Source organism: Octopus sinensis, linkage group LG23 (genome assembly GCF_006345805.1).
Source record: "Octopus sinensis linkage group LG23, ASM634580v1, whole genome shotgun sequence".
NCBI lineage: Eukaryota > Metazoa > Mollusca > Cephalopoda > Octopoda > Octopodidae > Octopus > Octopus sinensis.
This window is the reverse complement of record NC_043019.1, coordinates 27,308,003-27,327,922: the sequence shown is the minus strand read 5'-3', so window position 1 is coordinate 27,327,922 and position 19,920 is coordinate 27,308,003. Positions and strand designations below refer to the sequence as shown.

Here is a 19,920-nt window from a genome sequence, read left to right as displayed (position 1 = left end):
TTTGAACTCAGAACATAGTGGCAGACGAAGTACTGTTAAGCATTTCGCCTGGCATGCTGAAAAATTACTTGGCAGATAAAGGTAGCAGCAGTAAATTGATTTTGTAAAGTTGCAGCAATGGTATATTAGAAGGCCAAAAACAATTTTAAAAAAAAGAAGTTTTTCCTGAGTCATACAGATTCATAGAATTGGTTTCCTGGATTCTGTGGCATATATCTTCACAAGTTCATCACAGGATTACTCAATTTTCCCAGCTGAGTGGACAGGAGCAGTGTGAAATGAAGTGTTTTGCTCAAGAACACAATGTATTGCCTCGTCCAGGAATTGAAACCACAATCTTACACTCATGAGTCCAAGACTGGAACCACTAAGCCATTCACCTCCAAGAACAATGCAGTAAAATCTCCCACAGGGTTATTCTTTATTAAAATATTCTTTTATCTTTTACTTGTTTCATTCGTTAGGCAGTGGCCATGCTGGGGCACCGCCTTGAAGGGTATTGGTCAAACAAATTGACCCCCTGACTTATATTTTTTAAAGCCTGGTACTTATTCTATTGAAATCTTTTGCTGAACCACTAAGTTAAGGGGACATAAACACACCAACAACGGTTGTCAAGCGGTAGAGGTGGTGGTGGGCTGGTAGAATCGTTAGCTCGCCGGGCGAAATGCTTAGCGGTATTTCATCTGCTGTTACGTTCTGAGTTCAAATTCTGCCGAGGTCAACTTTGCCTTTCATCCTTTCTGGGGTTGATGTAATTGACTTAATCCGTTTGTCTGTCCTTGTTTAGCCCCTTGTGGGTAATAAAGAAATAGGTAGAGGTGGTGGTGGGGGACAGACACAAAGACATGCATGCACAGATCACCAGGTTCCAATGTGATTTGGCGTGGTTTCTACAGCTGGATGCCCTTCCTAGCTGTAGAAAAGGGGCATCCAGCAGACGAAACCGTGCCAAATCAGATTGGAACCTGGTGCAGTTCCCAGCTTACCAGTTTTCAGTCAAACCATCCAACTCATGCCAGCATGGAAAGCAGACATTAGATGATAACGATGATGATATATGTATACCTTGTGGTTGGGAAGCAAACTTCCTACTACACATTATTTATATTATTTACATTTGACGGATATTTGTCCTCATCTCCAGCCTTCACCAAGTGTCTTGGGGAAATTTCAAACCTGGGTTCTCATTCCTAAGGTATTTTTCTATGTTACTATTATTATTATTATTCAGTTCAAATTCCGCCAAGGTTGACTTTGCCCTTCATCCTTTTGAGGTCGATAAATAAAGTACCAGTTTCGCACTGGGGTCGATGTAATCAACTTAATCCCTTTGTCTGTCCTTGTTTGTCCCCTCTCTGTTTAGCCCCTTGTGGGCAATAAAGAAATATATTATTATTATTATTATTCAGGTTGCTGCTTGGAATCGAATTCGGAATCTTGGGGTTAGTAGCCCGTGCTCTTAACCACTATGCCATATGCCCATGTTAAGAGCGCGGGCTGCTAACCCCAAGCTTCAGAGTTCAATTCCAAGCAGTGAATTGAATAATAATAAAAATAACATGGAAAAATACCTTAGGAACGAGAACCCAGGTTTGAAATTTCCCCAAGACACCTGACAAAAGCTGGAGGGTATATCAGCCAAAACGTTGTGTTAACAACAAACAAGATGAGGACTGCCGGTGGCACGTAAAAAGCACCCACTACACTCATGGAGTGGTTGGTGTTAGGTAGGGCATCCAGCGGTAGAAACACTGCCAGATCAGACTGGAGCCTGGTGCAGCCCCCTGGCTTCCCAGACCCCGGTCAAACAGTCCAACCCATGCTAGCATGGAAAACAGTTAAACGATGATGATGTACATAATTCCTCATCTCTTAGATATAGAACTGTATTCCTACTACATAGCCACATTTTGTAGTGTTCCTAAAATTTCCACAACCTGTTTGAAAGACCAGGTGATCAAAAGTTCGTCTATTGTGTATGGGGTTATCTTTAGCTAATACTTGAATATTGGAGGCTGATTTAATTAGCCATATCTGTCCCTCATGTCTAAGGTCTTCTGTTTGTTAAAGACTTTAATATTACAAAGTTTTTAGCAATTAAACAATTAAGATGATACAGAAATAAAAACAAAGAGGTTGAGGTGGTGAAGTGGCAGGGAAGGTAATTAATTATTTAATTATTTACAAATAAAAAAGGTTTGTTTTTCTTATTTTGAGGCAGACTTGTTTTTGTTCTTGATGTTCTTTACAGCAGTTAAACCCTGTTTTTGTGACCAGAAAATGTAAGTCCATATGGTATGTATATACATGTGTGTATGAAGGTGTGAGAGTGTATATGTGTAGTGTGAGTGTGTGGTATCTCTTCTACTTGTTTCAGTCATTTGATTGTGGCCATGCTGGAGCATCGCCTCTAGTCGAGCAAATCGACCCCAGGACTTATTCTTTGTAAGCCTAGTACTTATTCTATCGGTCTCTTTTGCCGAACCATTAAGTTACGGGGATGTAAACACACCAGCATCGGTTGTCAAGCAATGTTGGGGGTACAAACACAAATACACAAACATACACACACATACATATATATATATATATATATATACATACGACTGGCTTCTTTCAATTTCTGTCTACCAAATCCACTCACAAGGCTTTGGTTGGCCCGAGGGTATAGTAGAAGACACTTGCCCAAGGTGCTACGCAGTGGGACTGAACCCGGAACCATGTGGTTCATAAGCAAGCTACTTACCACATAGCCACTCCTGCGCCTATGAGTATAGGCATGTGTATAGTTTATTTTTTTGCATTTTACTGTTTTCAGCAGTATTCTTGAGGACCTCACCAACTGTAACATGAATTGAAAGAGGTATACAGATATATACAAGCATACACACACTCACACACAGAGCCATACTCACACACACAGCCATACACGTTCATTCATCATATGTCCATAGAGACTGTACATAAAAAAATACTAAATCCTGATACCTGCAAATGTGCAACATTTGTTGCACACCCAAATTGAAAACGCAAAAGAAAAATAAAAAACAGGACAGTGGCATTGCAAGTGCACTCAGCCGTCCCATGCACACATGCATCAATGTCTTTCGGCTAGCAGGAGTCCAATGAATGTGTGTGTGTGTGTGCAATACAGTCTTACAAGACGTAGAGGTATGAGGTGAACACTAGTGACAGCCACAAGCCTTCACCTTCATACTTCGATATTTCTTGAGAATGACATTGGAATTATCATCAAAGTAGAGCACAGAGATGGCACTCAGTTTGGTAGGGGAACAGCAGGGCTTAGGCATTGTCTGAGATTTCACTGTATGAAGCAGAAGTTGTACAATGGCATGATTTGTGGCGTTCATGTTCAGACCGAGAGGAAATATGCAGTCGCCGTCGCAGTAGAATGCAGAGTAACCCTCAGGTGCAATGATCCAACTCTGCGGGGGAAAAAAAAGGAGAAAATAAAGAAAAAAGCAAATGAAGAAATAATTACGTCTTTTAATTGATTACTTACATAGGAAAGGGGTTATAAATTTGTGACACACACAGATTCGTGTACACTCAGATACACACATAGCTACATAGATGCACACAGCCACATATACACACACAAATACAGACATGCATAGATGCAAACACACACACAAACACACACGCACACAGATACATAGATACACATGCATACAGATATGTACACATATACATGCAGATGCATACATGTACAAACACAGATACATACACATACAGACATGCACACACACACACAGATACGTGCATGTACATATGATGGACTCGTTTAGTTTCTGTCGACCAATTTCACTCACAAAATATTGCTCAACCCATGGTTACGGTTCAGGATGCCAACTTGACAGCATCCATATGGTAGGACTGAACCCCTAAACCACATGGTTCCAAAGCAAAATTCTTAACCAGACAAGGACTTACACAGTATATCTTATATGAAATGTGGCAAGCTGGCAGAAATGTTAACATGCCGGGCGAAATGCTTCGCGGTATTTCGTCTGTTTTTATGTTCTGAGTTAAATTCTGTCGAGGTTGACTTTGCCTTTCATCCTTTTGGGGTCGATAAATTAAGTACCAGTTGCATAATAGGGTTGATCTAATCAACTGGGCCCCTCCCCCAAAATTTTGGGCCTTCTGCTTAGAGTCTTGTCAATGTAAAGCGGGTGAGCTGGCAGAAATGTTAACATGCCAGGCAAAATGCTTAGCAATATTTCATCTGTCTTTACGTTCTGAGTTCAAATTCTGCTGAGGTTGACTTTGCCTTTCATCTTTTTGGGGTTGATAAATTAAGTACCAGTGGCGTATTGGGATAAATCTAATCAACTGGCCCCCTCCCCCAAAATTTTGGGCCTTGTGCCTAGAGTAGAAAAACATATATCTTACCTGAACTGAAACATTCCTAATTTACAACATTACCTAAAGTATCTCTCCCACTAATTCAGGCAAGGAGGAGACGTGACAGAAACAAGAGAAACGAAAATGGTGAGGGACATTGTTCCTTCCCTACACAGACCCAAAATGCAGAGAGAAACAAAAGACTTACCTGCCAACCTAAAGCTTCAAAGTCAACATACATTGTGTTTCTTTGGCAGACTGGTCGTACATAACGTCCTAGAAGAGAACAGAGAGAGTGAAGCATGTAGAACAAAACATCAATATTCTTTTCTACTCTAAGTACAAGGCCTGAAATTTTTGGCAAGTGGGGGTCAGTCGATTACATTGACCCTGGTATGCAACTGGTACTTAATTTATCAACCCCGAAAGAATGAAAGGTAAAGTCGACCTCGGTGGAATTTGAACTCAGAACATAAAGACAGACGAAATACTGCTAAGCATTTCACCCAGCGTAATTAACATTTCTGCCAGTTCGCTGCTTTCGTTTACTCTAGGCACAAGGCCTGAAATTTTCGGGAAGGGGGCCAGTTGATTAGATTGACTCCAGTATGCAACTGGTACTTAATTTATCGACCCTGAAAGGATGAAAGGCAAATTCGACCTTGGTGAAATTTGAACTCAGAATGTAAAGACAGATGAAATACTGCTTAGCATTTCGCCCGGTGTGTAAACGTTTCTGCCAGCTCGCCTTATTATTATTGTCATCATCATCATCATCATTATCATTATTATTATTATTATTATTATTAACATTATTACATATTGCAATCAATCTTTGAATGAAACCTTTGGTACATAATGATTATTAGTGACTGCAGAATATTTTTAGTTCCACTGTAGTACATGTTATCATTGGGCCGCCACCTGACTTTTGTGACATGATTGTAACCGCAAAGCAGAACAGCAAAAGAAAATAAATAACTAACGTGTCCGTCTCCATGTTGATTGAGAATCATCGCGACGTGAAACTGCTGTACGAGTATCCATTTGCCGCCGTGCAGAACGTGTTCGTCGTACATGAAGCTGTCGACTCATCTTGAAAAAGCAGACCAAAAACGCCTGCTTATCGGGGTCTCCTCTATGTCCTACAATACCGATATGGTTGGGTCTTAATTCTTGACCTACAACAATGGAAAGAAAAGAGAAGAAAGTAAATATGGGTCAATAAATGGAACAGTAAATCAAAAGGAGAAATAAAGGGTAAGAGAAAAAGTTAAGGACTTTTAAAGTCCTTAACTGCAGTTAAGGACTTTTAAAGTCCTTAACTGCAGTTAAGGACTTTTAAAGCTCAACACTTTAGCATTTAAACTGGTCATGGCTGGCCTAAATATTCTGTCTGTTTTACATCCATCCCAACCAGATCTGGTCTCTCACACCTACTCTACAATGTCATTCTAAAGATAAACAATCACATCATAGGAATTTCGAAGCTATGAGATAATGCAGGATTAATACAAAATGATGAGAATAAATAAGCATTAGATTTGACAGAGAAATCTGAATGCCAACACATTCAATATAAGCTCTGGGAAAATTATATTTGAAACAAGAAAAGATAAAGATTTAAACGAACAATTTAGAAATATAAAGGAGTGTACAATTATTTTTAACAAACTCCCACACATGTTTAGAAATTGAAAACAGAAACAATTAAATAAAGTTTACCTTTGATTCACTCATGACCATTCTGTCTTTTTCTCTGATATTTTGTATTTAGTACAGTGTTATCCAATGTATCTTTTTTTCTTTTGTAAGATAGGAAGGTGTTATCTGAGGGAAATTTGGTTACTATTTCAAGCAAGTTGAGAGATCATATATAAGCTTGATCATTCGCTTTTATGGACAAATGAAAAAGCTGCGCACGTGTGTGTGTGTGTGTGTGTGTCGGGTGTGTGTGTGTGAGTGTTGTGTGGGTGAGTGTCGTGTGTGTGTGTGTGTGTCTCCCCCTCCATGCACATGTCTACCTCGGTTTCTCTCTCACTCTCTGTCTATGCAGATAGATTTTCAAAATAAAAGAAAGCATTAACTGCCTCTAAATTTAGAAGTGGCTGTGTGGCAAGAAATTTGCTTCTCAAACACAAGTTTCCAGGTTCAGTCCCACAGCATGGTACCTTGGGCAAGTGTTTTCTACTATAGTCCTGAGCCAACCAAAGCCTTGCGAATGGATTTGGTAGATGAAAGAAGCCCACTGTGTGTGTGTGTATTTGTTTGTATCCCACTCACCCATCACTTGACAATTGGTGTTAATTTGTTTATGACCCTGTGACTTGGTGGTTCAACAAAAAGAGAATGATAGAGTAAGTACCAGGCTTAAAAAATCATAAGTGTTGGGGTTGATTTTTTGGCTGAAACCCTTCAAAGGTGGTGCCCCCACCTGAGCAGCAGTTGAAAGATTGAAACATAAAAAATAAAAAGATGAACAAATAGGCACAGGAGTGGCTGTGTGGTAAGTAGCTTGTTTACCAACCACATGGTTCTGGGTTCAGTCCCACTGCGTGGCACCTTGGGTAAGTGTCTTCTACTATAGCCTCGGGCCGACCAAAGACTTGTGAGTGGATTTGGTAGACGGAAACTGAAAAGAAGCCCGTCGTATGTATGTATATATATATATATATGTATGTGTGTGTGTTTGTGTGTCTGTGTTTGTCCCCCTAGCATTGCTTAACAACTGATGCTGGTGTGTTTATGTCCCCGTTACTTAGCGGTTTGGCAAAAGAGACCGATAGAATAATTACTGGGCTTACAAAAAGAATAAGTCCCGGGGTTGAGTTGCTCGATTAAAGGCGGTGCTCCAGCATGGTCGCAGTCAAATGACTGAAACAAGTAAAAGAGAGTAAGGGTAAATAAAAGACCCCCCCCCACAAAAAATTTATGAAAATCCCACCTGTGCTCATGTCAGTGATTCTGAGAAAAAGACCCATATTGGAAGCTGGCATGATGGTCCAAGAGTCTGCAGCATTGGTAACATTCATTAAGATCCAGCCTTCAAAGTCAGAAGACACCAAATGATTGGTTTCAGGAACCAAAGTCTTGTCTCTGAAACAAAATAAAATTCTTTACTAAACACAAATGGTTGGAAGCAACGTTTTAAAGGAAGAACAAATGAGATGCTGTGATGTTCATGCCTTTCTTCTAATGAACAGTATTAGTAACATAAGGATATCAATCGTCTGGAAGCCGTTCAGCGACATGCAACCAAAAGAATACCCTCCATCAGGCATTTGCCATATTCTGAACGCCTTACTTCCCTGGGCATGGACACATTGAAACTCCGACATCTGGCAGCTAACTTGGCAGACACCCATAAAATTATCAACCATCTTACAAACAATAACTCTGAGCACCTTTTTGAACTCCACCCATCTAACACCCGTGGACATATTTACAAAGTCAGAAAACAGCACAGCTCCCATGACTTTAGGAAACATTTTTTCACGCTAAGAGTTGCTGAAGCATGGAACAAACTGCCGGCATCAGTTGTTAGTTGTCGGAGCACTGCATCCTTCAAAACTTCCATGCTTTCTGAGATTCGCCAACACTACACCTGATTTTCTCCCCTCCATACACACAGAGGCATGTATCTGACTCATACACTGTTTGCTTTCCAGACATTTGTACATTACTGCATATGCTTTATACGCACTTTCTGACAAGTTGTGGTGCACCTGAGCACTGTATACAATAATTTCATAAGGGAACTAGCATAAGCATATACATATATATACAACAAGCTTCTTTAAAATTAACTGAAACTCAGAGCATCTCAAAATAAATATGGTAAAGAAAGGGTTAAAGGAGAACCAACATATACACTCATACACTGCTATCATACAGACCTACCACATTATCCCAAATACACACAGCCACATACATACACTAATACTACCCTTCCTTTAGATGATAAGGCTCCACTGCACCCATCCCATTCCTTGTCTTCTAAGGAATCACAGGAGCCACAGGCCATGATATAGAAACTACATCAGCCTCTCTCTTTCACACAGTTACACACAAACATAAATATATGTAGCCAGCCACCCCGACACAGATAAACAAAACTACACACCCACACAGATACACAAAGCTATACACACATACAAACAAAACTACATACACAGATACACAAAGGTACACACACTCACTCACACAGATACACAAAGCTACATATAAACACACACACACATCTACACAGATAAACAAAACTACACACCCACACAGATACACAAAGCTATATACACATACATACACCCCTACACACATACAAACAAAACTACACACCCACACAGATACACAAAGCTATACACACACATACATACACCCCTACACATCCACACAGATAAAAAAGGCTATACACACATACATACACCCCTACACACATACAAACAAAACTACATACTCACACAGATACACAAAGCTACACACACACACACTCACACAGATACACAAAGCTACATACACACACACATCTACACAGATAAACAAAACTACACACCCACACAGATACACAAAGCTACACACACACACACACACTTTATGTTTTCCAATTATAATTTCAGACATGTCTTATTAATTAACATAGACATACTTTTACAGATGGAACTACAACAGCATGAAGCGCTGTCGCCAACACCACTGTCTACACTCACTTATAAAAACAATATCCAGGTTACTTCTGGAATGTACCAAACTTCCCAAGACACACCATTCCACAAGACTTAGTGGAAAATGAGAAAAGAAGAGCGAGGGGGGGACAGAGGATGGGTGGCAGCTGTCTGTCTTCCAAAGCCATATTTCTAATTTACTTTTTATACATTTTAGTTACTGGTTTCAGTCATTTGACTGCGGCCATGCTGAAGCACCGCCTTTAGTCGAGCAAATCGACCCCAGGACTTATTCTTTTTGTAAGCCCAGTACTTATTCTATCGGTCTCTTTTGCCGAACCGCTAAGTGACGGGGACGTAAACACACCAGCATCAGTTGTCAAGCAATGCTAGAGGGACAAACACAGACAAACATATACACACACATACATATATCATCATCATCATCATCATCGTTTAGCATCCGTTTTCCATGCTAGCATGGGTTGGACGGTTCAACTGGGGTCTGTGAAGCCGGAAGGCTTCATCAGGCCCAGTCAGATCTGGCAGTGTTTCTACGGCTGGATGCCCTTCCTAACGCCAACCACTCCGTGAGTGTAGTGGGTACTTTTTACGTGCCACCCGTATATATATATACGACAGGCTTCTTTCAGTTTCTGTCTACCAAATCCACTCACAAGGCTTTGGTCGGCCCGAGGCTATAGCAGAAGACACTTGCCCAAGATGCCACGCAGTGGGACTGAACCCGGAACCATGTGGTTGGTTAGCAAGCTACTTACCACACAGCCACTCCTGCGCCTGTTAGAAAATAATTAAGAATTTGAGGATGTTTGATAAAATAACATTATTATTATTACCTTTGGTGTTCAGGGAGATCATCGACAGTGGGGTTCCTTGATTATCCCTAGGAGTCATCCTGTATCAGGAGAACTACATCTCTATTATTGCCCCGCTTTTTTTTGTTAACCTTTGTATAACAGGTATATTTCCCTTCCTTTTCATTGTGTACTGGGTATACTTACTCTTTTTTGTTTTGCTTATTTATTTATTTTATTTATTTATTTTATCATTTCATTATATGTTAACCCCCGCACTTTGGAGTAAAGATTGTTTGCCAACATAACATGGCAGTCCTGGTTTAGGAGGAATGTTGCTGTAATTTAGCCCCAGGAGACATCGTCTCCAGCTGGCTATACGACACGATCTGTGTCCTTATATTTTTGAACAGATAAAGACACAGATCTATTTCTTTATTGCCCACAAGGGGCTAGACATAGAGGGGACAAACAAGGATAGACAAAGGGATTAAGTCAATTACATCGACCCCGAAAGGATGAAAGGCAAAGTCGACCTTGGCGGAATTTGAACTCAGAATGTAACGACAGACGAAATACAGCTATGCATTTCGCCCGGCGTGCTAACGTTTCTGCCAGCTCGCCGCCTAAGATAAGGACACAGATCGTGTCATATAGCCAGCCGGTGACGATGTCTCCTGGAACTAAATTACAGCAACATTCGTCCTAAACCAGGACTGCCATGTTATGCTGGCAAACAATCTTTACTCCAAAGTACTGTTGCTGAATATCTTACATTGTATTGTCCCCCTCACCCTCCACCCTGGTGCCAAATAAATAAAGCCATTATTATTATTATTATTATTATTATCATCATCATCATTGGTTTCAAATATTGGCACCAGGCCAGCAATTTTAGGGGAGGGGATGAGTCAATTACATTGACCTCAGAGCTTAACAGGTACATATTTTATCGACCCTGAAAGGATGAACAGCAAAGTCGACCACAGCCAAATTTGAACTCAGAACAAAAAGATGGGCGGAATGCCACTAAGCATTTTTCTCAGTGTGCTAACAATTCTGCCAGCTTGTCACCATCATCATTATTATTATTATTCCGTAGTTTTATTTTTATAGTGTGCTTTCACTTCACTACCGAGCGCAGCTCTGTGTGCCTTGGGTATGTGCTGTGATTTGTTGTGATGCTCTGATGGTTATTGTATGGAAAGTGCTCTGCGTAGGATGTGTGCAGTGCCTAGTAGTGCAATTTTCTGTATGATATATGTGTTTGTAAGTCCTGGTGTTTTTATTATTATTATTATTATTATCATCATTATTATCATTATTGTTATTATTATTATTATATTATTGTTATTATTATTATTATTATTATTATTATTGTTATTGTTGTTATTATTATTATTATTGTTATTGTTGTTATTATTATTATTATTATATTATTATTATTATATTATTATTATTATTATTATTATTATTATTATTATTAATTGACTCTGAAAGGACGAAAGGCAAAGTCAACCTCAGTGGAATTTGAACTCAGAATCTGAAACCAATATTAAAAATTTTAAGGCAGTGAGCTAGCAGAATTGTTAGAGCATTGGATAGAATGCTTCTTTTGTCTTTTTATGTTCAGTGTTCAAATTTTGCTAAGGCTTGATAAAATAAGTACAAGTCAAGCGTTAGAGGGTGGGGGGCGTCGATGTATTTGAGTTACCCCTCCCCTAAAAATTGCTGGTTTTGTGCCAAAATTAGAGAGAAATATTACAAATTTTAATCACATTAGCATATGTGAAAAAGTATTTTAAAACTTTGAAGTCATAAATAATTGGAAAGGATTTGTTTGTGGTGCTGCGAGGAAGGCAGAGATATTTTTAGACACAAGAAGAAACGAAAACTTGCATGTTGTGGAGACCGTTCTTAATCCCAGCAATATTAGGAAGGAAATGGTCCTAATTAATAAATTCAAAACTGCGTAATAAAATATTAATTAAAATAATAATAATGAGAATAATCATAATTTCTTTTATTTGCGAAGGATGAAGGGGACAATATAATGACACATGTAAAATGCGGGGGTTTATATATAATGAAATGATTAAGGAAAAAAAAAAAAGAAAGGATCTATACATGGTATACAATAAAACAAAGAAAGTAAGTATACATAGTATACAGCAGTAAAAAGAAAAAAAAAGGAGAAAAGGGGATGATAGTGATCTGGTCCTTTTGATACAGGAAGACCTTTAAGGATAATTGAGGAATCCCCATTGTCCAAGATTTTCCTGAACACTAAGGGCAGGTGCCCTCTTGAATTCCTTTCCTCTGACTCACAGGTTTACATTTAGAGTGGCACCATCCACTCTTAACATTTTCACAACTTTCTCACCCACCTTACACAAAATTCCTTCCAGGACAGCATCTCCTTCTCCACCTACACTTTCCATTTCAAGTGAAACTTGAAAATGTAAACACACCAACATCAAGCCAAATGAAATTGTAGTTGTGGCAGACACTGGTGTTATGCGACTGGCATGTAAAAGTACCCATTACGCTCTTGGAGTGGTTGGTATTGGGAAGGGTTTCCAGCTGTGGAAACCATGCCAAATCAGACTGGAGTCTGGTGCAGCCCCTTCAGTTTACAAGCCCTGGTCAAATCGTCCAACCCATGCCAGCATGGACAACGGACGCTTATTGATGATGATGATAATGATGATGATGATGGCAGGCTTCTTCAATTTCCATCCCAGTAAATACACTCACAAGGCTTTTGGTTGGCCTGAATCTATAATAGAAGACATTTGCCCAAAGTGAAGTGTGGTGAAGAAATTACTAAATCAGAAAAAAAAAAGGAAGCCTAAAAATGCCAAGCAAAAAAGAAAAAAAAAAGGGGGGGGGATAAAATCAAGAGTAAAAACAAAACCAAAAAGAAAAAGAAAAAAAACCCAAAGTAGGTCGTGGTCGGGGTCAGGGAAGAGTTCAGAAGCTTGAAAATGTTCATTGCTGACATCATGTGAAGTTAGTTAATGAATTGTGACAGATCAAAGAGTAAAAGATGGGTGCTGCAAGAAGACGAGAGGGAAGAGAAGGGAGGGAGGGAGGGTACGTGTGTGTGTGTGTGTGTGTGTGTGTGTGTGTGTGTCTGTGTGTGCGTGTGTGTGCATGCGTGTGTGTGTGTGTGTGTGTGTGTGTGTAGCTTGCTGGGGTTGGGTCTTTATGTAGGGGTTTATCTATATAAGTGTGCCTAGACATGTGTGGAAGTGAGGTGATAACAGGAGGAAATGATGAAGAGGAGAGAGGTGAGATAGATAGATAGATAGAGCGAGAGAGAGAGAGAGAGAGAGAGCTGTCTTAATCTATGTATGACATCTTCAAACAACCAAACTAAAAGTATGTACAGACATATCTAAGGAAAATGGTGGTGGTTGTGGTGGTGATGGTGGTGGTAGTAGTGATTATGGTGGTGATGGTGGTGGTTGTGGTAGTGATGGTGGTGGTGGTTGTGGTAGTGATGGTGGTGGTAGTAGTGGTGGTGGTGGTGATGGTGGTGGTGGTTGTGGTGGTGGTTGTGATGGTAATGGTGGTGGTGATGGCTCCAATAGAAATCAATGAAATCCACAAAAAGGGGCTTAGAGGGGGTAAAGATGGTGGGGTGAGGTGGGGATGGTGGAGGATATCAGAGAAGGAAGGAAACCAACTAAAACTGCTGAATATGCATGTGTGTGTGTGACTGTCAAAGTTGCTGAATAAGAGCAAATTTTTGACAAGTCTTGAATCAATAAATCAAATGTTATTATTGTTGTTGTTGTTTAACCCTAGGTTGATACTGGTGGAGCAAATCAATGATCATAGGATTTCCAGCTATGACCATCCTGTTTTAAGGTAAGATGGTCACCACTGGAATACCGATGAAGGAGCTTCTTTGTGGCTTCTAGATCTGCCCAAAACAGTAATCAAATTTCTCTTGCGATGAAATGAGGAAATAAAGAACCTCTCAAGTACTGGGGTACAATGTAATCAGCTGACCCCCCTCCCCTCAAAATTGTTGGTTTTGTGCCAAAATAAGAAACTTATATTGCTGAATTCAGTTTATTGAGAAATATACTTGCAAAGGTCTCCCTGACTGAAGCAGGTAGAGAAACCCCTAAATACTTAATACAACAATAATGATAATAATAATGATAATAATAATGATAACAATAACAATAATAATAATAATAATAATAATAATAATATAATAATAATAATAATAAAAATATTCAGACAAATACATAACAAAAACACCAGGACTTACAAACACATATAGCATACAGAGAATTGCACTACTAGGCACTGCACACATCCTACGCAGACACTTTCCATACAATAACCATCAGAGCATCACAACAAATCACAGCACATACCTAAGGCACACAGAGCTGCGCTCGGTAGTGAAGTGAAAGCACGCTATAAAAATAAAACTACTGAATAATAATAATAATAATAATGATGATGATGATGATGATGACGATGATAATAATACGGAAATTGTTGACAATGCATAGAAGTTGTTGCATTTAGGAACGGTCATTTTGCCAGTTTAGCCAAAAAAAAACACACGCACTATATATTTGGTGTTACTTTGCTTCAGCGTTATTTATTTTTTACATCAATCTTAATCTTATTTCGGCCAGAGTTCTTTCGTCACACTCCTGTGACCGCATCATCAGTGGTCCTTTGCTTTCTTCTTTCTTATTTGTGTGTCTCTCCTTACTAACCGTCAGCCATTTTGTATTTCTATTGTATGTGTCTTCATTTGCGCATGCATATATCTCTATGTGATATGAATAACGCTGAAGCAAAGTAACACCAAATATATAGTGTGTGTGTTTTTATTGGCTAAACTGGCAAAATGACCGTTCCTAAATACAACAATATCTGTTTCAACACACAATTTCACATAAAAAATCTTGCACAACAAATATATAAACGTAAAAATGCATAGAAGGCAAATACATAATGACTTTATCTGCCAAGAAAAGTGGGAGGCCGTGGACTTTTACAACTGGCAATAACAATGAAGATTGCTACAATTGGCCTAGACACCTACCTGAAAAATTCTGAGGACTGGAAGTTAAAACTTGTCTCAAAACATGAAAACAAGAAAGCATCATACTCAGTAACAAAACAGGCAAAGGAATATGTAAGTGAAATCCAAATACAACAAATTCCAGAATTAGATGTACTAGAAACAAGCACAGAAAAAGCTAAGACATTCTTACTGATAAATAGCAAGAAAAACCTCTCAATGACAAGTACCCAAAGAAAGCGAATAATACCGATGTTGGCAAAGCCCTTGCCCGTCAATGGCTAATGGCTTCTGGCTTAAAATCATTTACATTGACCCCAGTGTTCAGCTGGTACTTATTTTATCAAACCTGAACGGATGAAGGGCAAAGTTGACCTTGGTGGAATTTGAACTCAGAACATAAAGACGGACAGAATGCCTCTAAGCCTTTCGCCCAGCATGCCAACGATTTTGCCAGTTTGCAGATTTCAAATTCTGGTAGAAGGCCAGCAATTCTGGAGGAGGGGGTAAGTTGATTACATCAACCCCAGTACTTAACTGGTACCTATTTTATTGACAATAAAAAAATGAAAGGTGAAGTCAACCGTAGCGGAATTTGAACTCAGATGAAATGGACGAAATACTGCTTAGCAATTTGCCCAATTCTGTCAGCTTATGAACAATATTAGCATCTTCCCAACCTTTCAAGTTATCACCAGCCTCTCATGATTCTAGCATCAACAGGTGAAGGTATCTAATGGAATTTGTTGTATTTGGATTTCACTTATATATAAGGTGGTGAGCTGGCAGAAACGTTAGCACGCCGGGCGAAATGCTTAGCGGTATTTCGTCTGCATTACGTTGTGAGTTCAAATTCCGCCGAGGTCGACTTTGCCTTTCATCCTTTCGGGGTCGATAAATTAAGTACTAGTTACACACTGGGGTTGATGTAATCGACTTAATCCGTTTGTCTGTCCTTGTTTGTCCCCTCTGTGTTTAGCCCCTTGTGGGTAATAAAGAAATAGGTATCTAATGGGTTTATTTCCTCCATTTTCTCCCCACGCTTCTGCAAGTATTTTGTCCCTTCCTGGGACCTTTCTACCTGTGACTTGCCTGGTTGCAACCAATATACTTTCTCTACATTTGATGGCTCATTCTTCGATACGTCAACTGTGTGATATATCGCATTTTCCAAAGTTTACCAATTACTGTTTCTTGGTTCACTGATTAATTGCTGGAAGGGATCTGCAAAACGGTTTAATTACTTGTCCCCTTTTCTCAAAACATTGTCGATTCACCAGCTGAGCCACAACCCTCTTATGTACAACCTACAGTGCAACACAGAAGCTAGACACGCAACTGAAATTAGCAACACAATCTCTCTGTTTTCTCACCTTTCATCTTTCATCTTTTGCCTGTTTTGGGCATTAGGCTGTGGCCATGCTGGGATACCACCATGAAGAATTTTACTTGGAGGAGTCATAGTTATTCACACCACATTATGAAAATTTTGACACCACCCACTACTATTTGTAGGAGGTGGTATCAAATTTTAATGACCTTCCCTCCTGATGTAAATTAGAGGATTGCTTCCACACGAGTGAGTGTATATAAAAGTGGTGACATGAATCCAGTTCAAAAGATGATGGGTGTAGAACCGATGTCAATACTTACTGTTCATCAACTCCCTGTTGGATGGTAAACACCTCAATATGATAAGTTGTATGGCGACCACGCCTATCCTTGGCTTTGTACAACCTCAGTTCGGCCCCTGTCACTGTCTCTTGTGGGGACACTTCTCCAAAGTCAAAGAAGAAGGTTCGGTCCCTTTCATGGCGAAGGAAATGGATTTTGTGCACTGCAAATAATAATAATAATAACAATAAGAATGGTTTCAAATTTTGGCACAAAGCTAGCAGTTTTGGGGGAAAGGGGGCAAGGGACAGTCAATAACATTGACCTCCCCCAATGCTCAACTGGTACTTATTTTAATGACCCTGAAAAAAAAAAAAAGCGAAGTTGATCTTGGCAGGATTTGAACTGAGAACATAAAAAGCCAGAAGAAATGCTGTGTCTTCCACAACAGCCTGAAGCTGACCAAAGCTTTGTGACACAAGATTTGATAGAAGCAAATAGAAAGAAGGTTCCTTGTATACAAACACACACACAAACACAAACATGCCTGCTTTTATGTTCAGTTATAATAAAAACAATTTCACATTAATCTAATGGTTACTCTATACTTTTGTTGAGCACAAATTCATTATTCTTAATAAAGAATATGTAAAGTTCTATATATAAGAGATGAGGAATTATGTACATTATTTACATTCGCCGAATATTTGTCCTCATCTTGTTTGTTGTTGAATGTGCAGAATCTAAAATGCCATATCATTTGTCTAAGGTGTAGACAGATGAGATGTTGCGATGCTCATGCCTCTTTTTAGAGTATTAGTGATATTACTGAAATGCGATACCAACTAGAAACTGGAAACTGGACAACAGGTTTAGTTCACCAAGAACTGTGGGCAACAGACAGACACATTGACAGACAGACATACAAGCATCCACAAACACAGACACTTAGAAAGAGAGAGAGAGAGAGAGACTTATAGCTTTATGTATAATTAATTAACCCCATGGTGATATATATCTAACCATCTCTCTCTTTTTCTCTCTCTTTATATATATATATATAAATATAAATATAAATATAAATATATATATATATGAATATATAAATATATATATATATAAATATATATATGAATATAAATATAATATATATATATATAAAAATATACATAATAAATGTGTAAGATAGAGATCAATCAAAATGTACACACTATACACACAAACATGTGTGGGTCAGTGTGTATTCAGCTGTACCTCAGAAGCAGGAGTCATCAAAAGGCACCAAAACACATTTAGACAGACAGCAGGGTAATGAGAAGCATGCATCTTTAAGGGACACACACAACAAAAACAAAACAGAAACACACACACACAAACAACATGTAGATATATGCACATATACACACACAGTTTTATATATATACTAGCAGAATTGCCCGGCGATGCTCGGGGCTGAATTGCTTGAAAGTACTGTTAATGATTGCACTGAATTATGATGATTATTCAGGCAAATATTGATATAAGTTTACGGCGAATGAATGTATTTGTAAGTGTATAGAAAGCCATGTAAAGGGGTTCCTACCCCCTCGTAGAATGGTGTAAGAATTGAATGCGAGGTTGCCCTGAAAAGAGCCATGTTATTGTTCTCATAATTGTAAGAATTTGATAGTCGTGGAAGGCGGTGTAAAACGTTCGCAGGTGAATAGGGTCTCTTCGTTTTCCACGAACGGCAGCGGATGTGCTGTTACAAAACTTCATGCTGTGTTAAAAGAGAATGGATGCCCTATGTAGGCAAGAGGGGAATGAAGCATGGGTAAGTAAATATGGGTAATTTATAAAATATAGAACATGCATGTATATATATGTATGTATGCCTGTATATATGTACAAAATCCACTGAGAAGGCTTTTGTTGGTCTGAAGCTACAGCAGAAGACACATGCCAAGTCACCACACAGTGGGACTGAACGCAGGACCATGTGTTTGGAACGTAGTTTGTTACCACACAGCCACACCTGCCCCTATGTATGTGTGTGTGTGTGTGCGTATGGGTAGATATATTATGCATGTATATATGTGTACATATTACATGTACAACTATATATATACATCTACACATAAAATACAAAATACAAAGTTATATCTTGATATCGCTAGTGATAACAATACTCAAAATATATAACAGACTGGAATTGTAGGCCTGTCTCTTGCAATTTCGATCAATTGGATCTTGTCCTCCCTGTATATTTTAAAGGCAGCGAGCTGGCAGAATTGTTAGTACGTCGGGCGAAATGCTTAGCGGTATTTCGGCTGCCGTTACGTTGTAAGTTCAAATTCCGCCGAGGTCGACTTTGCCTTTCATCCTTTCGGGGTCGATAAATTAAGTACCAGTTACGTACTGAGTCGATATAATCGACTTAATACCTATGTCTGTCCATGTTTGTCTCCTCTATGTTTAGCACCTTGTGGGTAATAAAGAAATAGGTATTTCATTTTTCTTTATGTTCTGAGTTCAATTTCCACTGAGGTTGACTTTGCTTTTGATCCTTTTTAGATGAAACTTTTTTATAGGCTGGTATGGATCTTCTTTTGAAAAGAAACTAGATGGAGTTTGGTGAGAGAGTTTTGTTGTTATATTAAGTAAATCACTTGATAAACAAATGAGTTTTTGTGTGTGAGTGTATGGGGGTTATGAAAACATACAAAAGAGAAAACAAATGACAAAAACATCCAACAGGGTGAGATTTTGGCAAGGGAGATTTGCAAATTACAGTGAGTATATTGTGGAACTGTTTAATAGCATATGTAATTAATAAAAAATTAATTATAACGACATTTGGCAGTAAGCTACACCAAACACTGCTACCAACAGTCATGGCTTAATGATACATGATCACACACACACACGTACACACACACACACGAACACACACACACACACACACAAAGAGTGCGTGTGAAATTTCCTTACAAACTGGCAATATAAATTGGTGTTTATATTTAAAGAATTATAGATCACAGATGTTGAGGCAGTTTTTTGGGGCTTTGACTCTTTCTGGTCTATGTCAACTCCATTTTATTTTCTTAACCATCATCATCATTTAGCAATTGCTTTCCAAGCTGGCATAGGTTAGATGGTTTGGCTGGAACTGGTATGCCAAAGAGTTGCACCAGCCTCCAGTCTGATTTGGCATGGTTTCTATGGCTGGATGCCCTTCCTAACACCAACCACTCCAAGAATGTAATGAATACCTTTTATGTGTCACTGTCACAAGTGCCTTTTACGTGTCATTGGCGCTGTCCATGACAACAATTTCACTTGGCCTGACAAATCTTCTGAAGCACAGCAAACCGCCAGAGGTCTTGATCATTTGTCATTGCCTCTGTGGGACCTAACATCT

At 39.0% G+C, this 19,920-nt stretch overlaps 1 protein-coding gene across 4 annotated transcripts in view; it reads right to left on the bottom strand.

Annotated features, from left to right (window-relative positions):
- LOC115223387 (bone morphogenetic protein 7-like) overlaps positions 1-19,920 on the bottom strand; it is a 39,113-nt gene that overhangs the window by 9,550 nt on the left and 9,643 nt on the right. For 3 of the 4 annotated variants that reach the window (XR_005003598.1, XR_005003599.1, XR_003882805.2), the window contains exons 3-7: positions 16,560-16,743; positions 7,316-7,467; positions 5,358-5,552; positions 4,580-4,647; positions 3,135-3,449 (exon numbers count right to left, since the gene is read on the bottom strand). Coding sequence is in view for 1 of the 4 variants with exons in the window: in XM_036512664.1 (XP_036368557.1) it covers positions 3,189-3,449; positions 4,580-4,647; positions 5,358-5,552; positions 7,316-7,467; positions 16,560-16,743 (860 nt within the window). In the remaining 3 variants the exon portion in view is untranslated. Of the gene's footprint in view, positions 1-2,930; positions 3,450-4,579; positions 4,648-5,357; positions 5,553-7,315; positions 7,468-16,559; positions 16,744-19,920 lie in introns of those variants that run through there. The other variant, XM_036512664.1, reaches the window with a different exon arrangement.